Source organism: Schistocerca serialis, chromosome 8 (genome assembly GCF_023864345.2).
Source record: "Schistocerca serialis cubense isolate TAMUIC-IGC-003099 chromosome 8, iqSchSeri2.2, whole genome shotgun sequence".
Classification (NCBI taxonomy): domain Eukaryota; kingdom Metazoa; phylum Arthropoda; class Insecta; order Orthoptera; family Acrididae; genus Schistocerca; species Schistocerca serialis.
In genome coordinates, this window is record NC_064645.1 from 452,436,949 (window position 1) to 452,449,032 (window position 12,084).

At 36.7% G+C, this 12,084-nt stretch overlaps 1 protein-coding gene across 1 annotated transcript in view; it reads right to left on the bottom strand.

Moving 5' to 3' along the window:
• Positions 1-1,415: 1,415 nt before the first annotated feature.
• Positions 1,416-12,084, bottom strand: part of LOC126416633 (uncharacterized) — a 276,018-nt gene continuing 265,349 nt past the window's right edge. The window contains exon 17 of the mRNA XM_050084398.1: positions 1,416-3,450. Within this exon, the coding sequence (XP_049940355.1) occupies positions 3,323-3,450 (128 nt within the window). The 3' untranslated portion in view covers positions 1,416-3,322. The remainder of the gene's footprint in view (positions 3,451-12,084) is intronic.

Here is a 12,084-nt window from a genome sequence, read left to right on the forward strand (position 1 = left end):
CATATGCTTATACTCACATATAGACTTAAAATCCCAAATAGCTGCAGTAGTTATAAAATGTGGAAGGCAAGCCTTGAGAGAACAGGAATTTTATTTGTTGTTAAATATAAGTTACTTCATATTTCACAGGGGCAAGTCTGTTAATTCATGGAGCTCTGAGAATTCAGTCCGGCCAGAAACACCAACCAATTGCATCTTTTGTGAAACAACTAATCAGCACTTCTCAAGAATTGCATAAATGAAGGCTTTGTACATTAGCAAAGTTTATAACAAAAAATCATTACACAGAAAATATACAACAGAAGTTAAAGCACCATGCTAGTTATTTACAACTTTTTGTAAAGTAACTGAGAAAAGTTTGCCACAAAAAACAGGCCATTGCAAGTAGATATGATTTTGCAGGAGATGAGAATGTCAAGTAATGGGCAACAATTGCGAAAGATGTTCTACAACAGTGCTCCTGGGAAACAGCACAATATGAAAGTGAAGTGTGAGAAACATCCAAGTCGAAAAAATAAAGACTGTAACCATTTGAAACATTGTACAGTATAAGTCTATCAAAGAACAGGTTAAATATGAGGAAACATATTACACCACATGTCAAGTACCCACAAGCAAAACATAGTTTACATCTTGTAACAAAAGAGGTGGGGTGGGGGAGGCAGGGGTTACACAATTCAAAAGCAAGTGTTACAAGTAGTACAACCAGTTTTGTGCATCAAGACCAGAGGATTCACTGCTGCAACTGTCCATTAATCTTCCCAGAGAGCAGGGGCAGGAGCTGGGGGCATAAGCCTATGGGCTGTAATTGTTTTGATTGGCAAAAACCAGAACACTATTTGTCACATACAGTTTCATTGATAAAATACATTTCTTTGATAAATATATTGGTAACTGGCAGTGTTAATTTGTCAACAGAAAGAAAGAATATTAGGATGAGAGAGTAGGAGGAAATTGAGAATGTCCTTTTAAAAAAACATCCTTTCCAACCTTTGCTCCAGCTGATATGGAGAAACTGCGAACACAGAAATACCCTTTCTAAGACAAGAGAATATATTTGTTGTTTTGAATGTATTGCAGAGAGAGAGAGAGAGAGAGAGAGAGAGAGAGAGAGAGAGAGAGAGAGTCATGTGGATTTTAATAAAATAAAGATAAATTTCATAGCATATTTGGAGAAAAAAGAATTTTTTTTATTACAGCTGATTTTGTGAAAGAGCAATTCATATAGGACTCCACATTCCCACACCAAATGAACATTAAAATTACCGCCACCAGTTAACAGCAAGGGCGCAGTAGTTAATGTATTGATGTGTTAATATGCAAAATAAAGTACTTGTCTAAACGAACTGTTCTGCACACATGACATCATTTAGGATTAAACGAAATGGTTAATGGCATCAATCTAGGATTTTAAAAATAATGACAGAAACAATAAAATGAGTAATTTGCATCAAGTATGTTACGTAATAAACAAACTACAGTGAACAGAAACCAACAACCACATCATTTTAAGTTGTACAGATATGGGTCAGCAGCTACAGAACCATGTTTTTAAAATATGCGGGAAAAACGAGCTCTCCTGAACAGTGGTCTAAATGGAAAAATATATAGCTCATCACTTGAGAGCAAATGGTTGTGGTTGTGCACATAGGGTTTTGGTAAATTGATAGCTTTCCATTGGTTCTCATACTCCGAATTATCAACACAACAACATTATCATTTTACTTAAGTCACATTGTGGTAAATGAGTACACAAATATAATGTAAATGAACTACTCCTGTATTACAGTAATGTAAACAGTGTCAATGAAATGCACTATACAATAAATATAATAACATTACATATACCATAGCTCTTCAACTGACAGCTTGCGTTAGGGTAAAAAAATCTACTGCTAAGGAACTTAAAATGAATAGGAACATCATGCAATCTCAGATTTAACAACTATTCACAATGTTTGTGTCAGTACGTGGTAAGCACATATATAAATATTGAGCAAATGACAAAACTGAGGTAAATGTACTTCCTGATTATGATTTTCAACAACTGTATACAAAGACAGGTACCCTACAACAGTTTCTTGGTTTGTTGCCCTTTCTAATAAAATGACAAAAACACATACAAATATTTATTAACATAAAATAAGCACTTTATCAGGTAAAGTGAACCTCCGAAGTTGTGTAATTACATTAAAGGGAACCAAACACACTAGAAAACTAAATGTGAAGGTTGCTTCAGTTAACATTAACACAGTCAGATACTGAGAAATCTTAAAGCTTTCTTTACAGAAACAAATCAAATACTAGAAACCATGACGACATGATTTCTGATTACACACAATTGTAGCCATTTATGGCCTCGAAAATACCCGTCAATTTTATTTTAGTTGATTAGGATAGACATTTGCTTATTTTGTACATGTGAATGTTATACAGTGATACTAACAGATCTGACATAATAAATACCTAAAAACACGCACATCCTCAGAAAAAGTGTTTTGATTCTATGTAACATTAAAAAGGTGAAACATATGTTGTATGCACATTCAAGGGACAGACAACAGACAGCTCACAAGTGGGGCTGTGATTGCATGCACGTTGCTACTTCAAGGTAGAATGTTGCAACACGATATGCAAAAACCTTGATCAATACCAAAAATATCAACAATGATCACACTTGTCTGTGTTCCAAATGCAGTTCAACACCATAAGTCACTTTTATTTGCAAATATGTCTTTTTCCATAAATGTTTTCTAGTAAGGCCCAGAATATAAAAATAGTTCCAATTCTGCCTTGCAGGTTAAAGGTTTCTCTCACATGTGATAGAAATACTCATAATATTAGAGCAAATCTATCAGTAAACTGCAAAAATGATTTGAGCAAGTGAAGATTCTGTTCCATTTTGAAACACTAATGGTGTTACATGGAGGCAAAGAGCGAATAAAAAAAATCACTACCATGCATACTGATACTGCACCACTGAATCATTAAGACTGTCTTTATTTGATGTGCATCCATTTATTTTTATTTGAAGCCAACTCATTTCTTCTGTATGAGGTATACTTTAACGTACGGTACTTTTGTTGCTGGTGGTGGAGATGATAAAGGTTAAACACTGCAGTTCAAATAGGAACTCAACACTTGGTTTCATACACATTTCAGTTTCTTCAACACGGCTCACAAATGAATAGATTCACATCTGCAATCACTTCTTTCGTACAACAGTAACCGCAACCTGGGTGCAATAATAAAAGCTGCATCTTGTCACAACAATGCTCACTCACAACCGTGCCCACATTACTGGAGAACCACATGTAGCATATCATAAATTAGCACTTGACCCAACACTGTTTGGGGGTACATTGAAAACAGTGCCACCTGCACTAATATTTCCTGTGGTTATTCCTCCAGTCTGATGAACTTGTTTCGTTCTGTGATGCCGCAATGGATCTGAAAAATACATATATGTATATATTCCAGTCTTTCACATCTCTATATTAAATAATGCCCCATAATGTGTATGGGAACAATCTGAGAACAACTTACACAAAGAATTCAGAAGTAGGATTTATTAAAGTAATCGCACATTAAATTTTCATAACACTATGATCAATGAAATAAGTCATATCAAAATTGATGAAAAATCTTGGGGTTGTCAACCAGCCTGCCAGCTGTCCAGAAGATGAAGAGTAGGATACTCATCAAAATGTTGTGGTACCTCAACACTGTCAACTGTGTGGAAACCCAAGAGTTTCTCAATAGTAGCATATGGCAACAAAATCACCATTCTTATTGAAAACATTTCATTTTTGAAAACCAATGAGCACTACTAAAACTAGCAAAAGTGGCTCTAAGAATCATCTGTGCTACAGCAGCATTACACGAGGAATCATATTTATTATATAACTCAACTTTCATAATCGTAAAGCCATTTTTAAATTTTGACAGTACAGTAATTGTGCTCTTAATAATGTTGCTATCAACTCAAGAGGTAGCAGAGTTAACTTTGTGCCAAGTGCAAGTCTTGTTGTGTCACAGAATAAGTGAACAAACATGTCTTTTGTAGTTATGCAAGGACACAAAACTCCTTCATATGCTCTCTCTAAAGTATTGCAGAAAACATACAATGAATACTACACTTCATGAAATTTGCTAGCCATCTTGGAATTTGTATTAGGGACTGTGAAGGTAATGTAGATATCCAGATCAAGTCCCAATATCAAATGACTGCAATTAATTCCAGTCAATACCTCTACAATATATATCATGGAATAATAATTTGCCAACATGAGATACCTGAGAGAAAAGTCCTCAGGAGTTGTAGAACCTTGCTGTGATTTGTGGCAGCTTCCTCTGAATAGTTTGCACTGTAACTAGTCTACTGGTGATGTTCTCTACACTCATGCAAAAACTGTCTGTTTTTGTGTTCTGGTGGATGTCTAGAGCCTGCTTCTCTATGCTGACATCCTGTTTTTCAGCTCTTCAAATATTTGATTATTCTCAATTACTGAAACACTGGTGAACTATTCTTATCTATCTTCCAGTAATGACCCCAACTAATTAACATATTGGCAAGCAAAATATGTTTTATACTGGTGAGGAAAATCTGTTTTACACTACCCTAACTGTAATCTGTGAGCATGTGTCATAATCTTAACAACATGTGAGATCAGTGACTGAGGTGCAAGGCAGTGAGCAATTTTGTAAATATTCACAGAGACCATGAAATTCAAAGAAACTCACTTAATGTTAAAACGGATGTGTTTACACAACCTTAGCAAACTTGCTTGGGACTCAATATACAGTCATTTCATGGTGATCAATAGCACAAAATTTCATGCCTTCTATCAATGCCTGTAATATAATAACTGTCTGGCTCTCATCAAACTAGTAAGCATAGAGTCATGAACCCCAGGCTAGCAAACTTGAGGAAAATGAAACTTAGTAACATCTATCTGACCAAGCAAAACAACAATTATCTAGTCTCCTGAGGCCTTAGGGGTCTTCCTGACGCTCTTTACCATTAATGTAAAGTTTCCTTCTTCCCACAGCTGGCTGCCTGTGACTGTTTAGCCACAAGAAAGACTGGTTAAGATCTTTCAGTCTCTCATTTCATTCTCCTAATCCTGCTATTGTTCCACAATCCTGGGCACAATGGTCATATGGCTCACAGAAGACATAAACAGTACCACCTGTTCAACTTTAATTCTTAATATCCCCTTGAAATTGTTGTACAGGTGTAACTTGGGGTGGTGATGGTGTTTCACAAATATTTTGTAATCCGAGAGCTCTGCCCACGTCTGTCCCAATACATTCTATTACTTTAAGGATGTTGTTCTAAGATACCTTCACATTTGATTTTAATGATAAGAGTACAAACACACAGTCAGTCATGAATGCGATCACAGGTATTCACATCTTTGTCCAGCGCATACAGGGTTTTAATATGCAAATTACAGTTTGTACAGGTGTAATTAAGTGCTGCTAGAATCACACACTGTAATAGGTTTAATTCCAACCTCATAGTCCAAGTGAACCTGTATAACTCTACTACTGTTGCTATAATAAGCCTAAAGCACCTTTTTTGTCTCCTGCTAAGTATCAACAGTCACACTAATACCATTCCCCTTTCAGGTTTCCACGCAGATGTATGTGCTTATAAATGGTAAAAAGTGACGAATTCTTGCCAATCAAATGCTTGAACTGTTTTCAAAAGCTGTACAAGCTTCTGAAAAATGCCTTGAACGATAAGAAGTGCAGTTTTATTATGGTTCATAAGACAGCTGAGGTGACAGTTACTGACGGTTATGTGTCATTAATGGTAATGTGTGACACAGCACCTGCCTTGTTTCATCCCCATTTTCTGTGAGACACTTACAAAACTACATTTGCCAATAAATACACACCATATTCAGTTATGTGAGATTTTAGTACAAGCACTACAAACCTCGCTATTGTGTGCCCACACCTCCATATCATTATCATTATCATCATCAGCATCAGCAGCAGTTATGTTGGCAACAAGCTCAGTATCATCAAGCAGGTTGTGAATCTCATTGTTGAGACCTGTCAATTTATCTATTATTGCAAAATAGAGGAGAGAATATCATGGACATGATACAGGATTTGGGATGGACCCGATAGAGCAAAGGCATTTTTCGCTGTGGCAGAATCTCATCACAAAATTTCAGTCACCAACTTTCTCCTCCAAATGTGGAAATATTTTGTTGATGCCAACCTACATAGGGAGAAATGTTCATTATAATAAAATAAGGGAAATCAGAGCTCCCAGAAAGATACAGTAGTTCATTTTTTCCGCACGTTGTTCAAGGGTGGAATAATAGAGAATTATTGTGGAGGTGGTTCATGAACCCTCTGCCAGGCACTTTAGAAAGATTTGTATGTAGATGTAATCTGGACTTACAGTGTTCCACATCCTCCAGTAGCATCAAATCAGTAAATTCCTGCATCTACTTGACAAAATGTGTGATTTTTACTCTTCTTCTTGCCTGTTGCTTTAAATAGTCAGGAATGTAATTTGTGTACTTCACAAAATGACAAAAACATAGTAGCCTACAAATATAATACCAGTGAAGTCATACAAATACCTGGATGTAGCACTCAGTAGGTACACAAAATGGAACAATCACATAATCTCTGTTGTGGAAAGAGCAGGTAGCACACTTCAGTTTATTGGTGGAATACTAGGAAAATGCAATCAGTCTACAAATGAGATTACTTACAAATGACTTGTGTGGCCCATCTACAATACTGCTCAAGTTACGATGAAGCAAGCTGGGATCTCTTTACTTCCTCTCTTGTTTTGCCATCTGCCTCCTTAAATTCATTTTATTTTCATTTTTGACTAATTATCTTTAACATACATGAGTATAATCTGCATTTCCATAAAAGAGAAAGGATGGCCCTCAGTCTTAAAGAATAGAGCACCAGGCCTAATTTTGTGCTTAGTTTTGTGTATGTAATTAATTTCCTAATTTATTTTGACTATCCCCAGTTAATACCCTTTGTTATAAGGTGAAGTCAATAATTGTTTGGTGACTTAAATTCTATTGTTGACTTATAAACAAATATAAATTCTGTGCTAATTATAAACAATTGGAAGGAGAACTGCTAGAATTCTTAAAAGTATTTATTTGGCTCTATTCGAAAACATATTAGAAAAGCCAGTCCTTAATTATTTCCAAAATCATTACCAGGTTTGTCAAAAGTATTTTTTGTGTAACAATATCTGTTAATTTCATTATTTAAAAAAATAATTCAGCCTTTGTGGCTGAAGAAACTGTTAAAAAAAGGGGAATTTTTTGATGTATTCAGTTAATTGAATGAGTTATGTTTTCATTGTAATTTCTGTAAATTAAACTTCGAACAATGTGTAGTTGTAGTACCTATTATTGTGAGGATGTATAAAGGATGGATTTTTGGTCTCCACACAGTCAGCCCAAGGCCAATTTTCAGAGGGAAATTATGTACTGTTTAAAGTAACAACAATGTGTCAACTTAACAGTGGAGCTAGTGTTATACAAATAGACCATGCACTAAAACAAGGACAGTGTTCAATTTTTATAGGAAATGGTGTCACACGTACCATATTATTTTGCAAGAACCGTGAACTGTGTGATTACGTTTTTACTGCTCAAAGATGTTCATCAGCAAACTATTGTAGCAGTATGCTGATGTTTGCCTGCAACCTATAAATGAGGCTTGTCAAAATTTACCGATAGTGACTGGGCATATAACTGTGTAATATTGGGGGGTTGTGAACAGTGAAAGTAAATAACTGTGAAACGCAACTATGCACCTGTCGGCTACATCATTTACAGTAGTCAGTATTGAACTTCCAACCCCCATTTTTCAGCCAGTGTAACAATGCTGTACGTCGACACTGAGGACTATCAATGAAGAAATAAAGCAGATGGACATCACATATGGTGCTTTCAGGTGAGGACTACTGCATTTTGACACAATAAACAAGGACTCATAAACTTTGAACAGTGAACTCGAGAGCAGTTTACAGTACAGTGACTTTAACAAAGTGATTGGATGATACATGTGTCATCAGAATTTTGTCAAAGACAGTGAACAGACAATATTATGGGAGTGTGAAATACAATTACTTTGAAATATCATAATTGATGTAGCCGCCATCAAACAGGGAGGTGCAACAGCCTATCAGCAAGTGGGTTCTATGGAAACAGCTGTTGAGTACAGGAGCAGCCAATCAACTCGTAGGTGGACACAGCCGAGCAGGATAAACAACACGTCTCACAAAGAGAATTACAATATGCACCAGCTGTGCAGACGACCATCAAGATGACAACCGCAGCAGCAGCAGCAGCAGGAGACGAGTGAATAAAAATAAGGTAATTCATAGCAAAAGCCGTTTTGTATTAAGTGATACATAATGAGTGGCCTTAACAAACAAGACAGTGTGATGGAGGAGAATGGACAACAGGAGAGTGATGTGACTGATAACAAAGCTGTAGATGTTAAGTTTTTAAATGAACAGAAAGACGTAATGGGGACTGATTCAGTAGATGACAGTGATTATAAATCAGATAGGAATGTAACTTTGAATGATGGTGATGAAGGTCATATTGTAAGTGAAATGATAAAAGTGGCATCTAAATTCTGTGGTGATGTGAGCGAAATGGATGAAAACAGTACTGAAGCGGGTAAAATCATTAAGGTTAAGGAGGAAGACTCATAGTGAAAGTCAGCAAAGGAAAAATTTATGGCAAACAGAAAATTTGAAGTGATGTCAAGGCAACTTATGAGTAGTATGAGTAAGAAAGAAGACATTAGTAGTATGAAAAAAGACATTAGTGGGGTGAAAAATAAAATTGTGAGCATTAAAACTGACATTGCTAGCTTAAAGGATGAACTGAAGAAAGAAATTAAAAAGGAAATTAAGGTAGTCATCTTTAATCTTTCAGCATTAAAAGTTGAGGCAGTAATAAAAGACTGTGATTAAAAGATAAAGAAAGTAGTGCAGAATACTAATGAGAAATTAACATTAATGAGTAGTAAATGGGTAGAGGAGAGAAAGAAACTTTGTGATGACTATAATAGGAGGGTGGGAGGGTGGAGGCTTCCAGGAAACAGTGTAAAGATGAAGATGAAGTGCTCAAAATAGGATTAAACTTTAGAACCAAATCAATCAGATTAAAAATGATTTACAAGTGTAGGTAGAAACCAAGTGTGCAAGAGTGCTAGACAAAAAACTGGTAAAAGTAAATAAAAATGTAGATTCGAAATTGGCTGAAATGGAGAAAAAAATGGATGAGGTACATAATCTATTATATACAGTATGTAGTGTCCCAAACAGTCCTTCATTTGTTAGTTGTAAGAAACTTAATAATTTTGAACCATATGGGGAAGTGCATCCACTGGATTTCATTAGAGAATTTAATGCTTTCCCTGAAACATGGAGTGACAAAGAGAAAATGTCATTTGTGAGAGGTTTCTTGAAATGGGATGCTTATCGATGAGCAGCTCAGGTAGCTGATAATTGTACCTCATGGCATAGCTTTATGAAAGCATTTTTAGATGAGTATTGGTCCAAAGAGAAGAAGCAGAGAATTTTGAGTGAATTTTGGGGAGGAGAGAGATTTTACTCTAGGAAGGGTACTGTGAAAGGTTTCTGTCAGCTTTGGATAAACAAACTGAAATATTTGGACAAAAAGCTAGGTTGTTTGTTGCTGTCTTCAGTCCTGAGACTGGTTTCATACAGCTCTCTATGCAAGCTTCTTCATCTCCCAGTACTTACTGCAACCTACATCCTGAATCTGCTTAGTGTGCTCATCTCTTAGTCTCCCTCTACGATTTTTACCCTCCACGCTGCCCTCCAATGCTAAATTAGTGATCCCTTGATGCCTAAGAACATGTCCTACCAACCGGTCCCTTCTTCTTGTCAAGTTGTGCCACAAACTCCTCTTCTCCCCAATTCTATTCAATACCTCCTCCATATAGTAAACCTTCATGCCCTCGGGAAAAATTACGGCTGTAGTTTCCCCTTGCTTTCAGCCGTTCGCAGTACCAGCACAGAAAGGCCGTTTTGGTTAGTGTTACAAGGCCAGATCAGTCAATCATCCAGACTGTTGCCCCTGCAACTACTGAAAAGGCTGCTGCCCCTCTTCAGGAACCACACGTTTGTCTGGCCTCGCAACAGATACCCCTCCGTTGTGGTTGCACCTACGGTAGAGCCATCTGTATCGCTGAGGCATGCAAGCCTCCCCACCAACGGCAAGGTCCATGGTTGATGGGGGTAGGAAAAGCTAGGTAGTGAATCAATAATTGTTGGTTTAGAAACTAAGTTGCCTCAGAAAGTCAGATAATTGCTTTACCTACCCCGAGGGGTAATATTAGCGATTTTTTAAAATTATGTTGATAAAGTGGAGAGGATGAAGCCCTCAGTGGAAGATCATAGGAGGAGTTTTGATGACAATAATCAATCAGAGAGAGAGTTTCAGGTAAATGGGATGAACAGAACTAATTATAGTAGAAATTCAAGGAATGGTTGGGTGGAAGATAGCCAGAATGAGCACAGAAATGGTAGGACAAATTCAAATAACAAAAATGGAGGAGATGACGGTAATCCTGAATCAAACCATTTAAACTAGATAATGCTCCAGTTTTTGGCTCGCAATAGAGGAGGTAGTAATGAAGAGCCACGTGTATATAAATGTGTTGTAATCACAGATAAGGTTAATGTAAATGATAGTGTTTACTGGACAGCGGTAGTGATTTGAATGGCATTTCACAGTCATTTTTTGAATCTATTAAGAATGCAGAGGGTATAGCAGTAATACTTGTTTCTGGAATAAAAATTATTGGTGCTATAGGTAAGCTATCAAAGAGTGTGAAATGAGAGGTACTGTGGAATTGGCGGGACAGTTGTTGGAGTGCAATTTCGTGGTGATTCAAAATCTCAGCATTGATGTAATATTTGGGACTAATTTCTTGTGCAAATGGTGTGTAAATATTGATTCTGCTAGTGGTAAGTTTAGTTTTAAGTGCAATGGAAGTAGGTATGATGTATCATTTTTGGAGGGTATGGACAAGTGTGTGGAAACTGAATTAGATTTGCCATTAAGAGTTTTGACCATTGGGCAGGTTGCTTAGGAACAAAAGGAGGAATGAGCAAGGCTGGAAATAATAAAGAGAGTTGAGGATATTAAAGGTATTACAAATAATTAAAGGGAGGAATTAAATGGTATTCTACTGAGCAACTGTAAGGCATTTTCAGACAGGCCAGGTTTGGTAAATGATTTTGAGTGCAAATTAAGAGTTTAAGGATTATGAATCATTTTTCAAGAAGCCTTATGTTACTCCATTTTCAAAAAAGGAAACAGTGAGAAAAGAAATTCAAAAGATGGTCTCATGGGGGATTACTGAAAGGTTGTGGTTGTAAAGAAGAAGAACAGTGGTGTCAGGTTGGTTCTGAATGCCAGGAAGTTAAATGAAATCATCGTAGGGGAGAGTGACAACCCACTAACACAGATGAAATTTTGCAAAAGTTCCATGGATGTAAGCTTCTGACTTCTTTTGATGTGACTTGTGGCTATTGGAATATTAGTTTGGCCAGTGAGTCCAGGCCATGTACAGCATTCTCTCTCTCTCTCTCTCTCTCTCTCTCTCTCTCTCTCTCTCTCTCTGTGTGTGTGTGTGTGTGTGTGTGTGTCAGAGCTATTGACAAGGTGGTAGGTGAGATATTAACCATTAACCACTGACATCACAGTCTATGTAGATGATATCCTAGTAGTGAGTGCATAATGGTTCAAGCACTGTAAGATTCTGAATGAAGTACTGAGGGCTATGTATAGAGAAGGTATGAAACTAAAATTAAGTAAATCTGAACTTGTAAAGTAGGAAATTTCATTTTTGGGTCACAGGATTAACGAGGAAGGTATACAGCCTGATGCAGAAATCTTATAGCTAAGTTTGGCTTGTTTGGCTTCTACTGAAAGTTCATATCAGATCAGTCATTTAATCATTCTTGCTTTGGTAATTTGTTGAAAAAGGATGAAATGTGAAATTGGACAGAGGAGTGTGAAGAGGCATTTC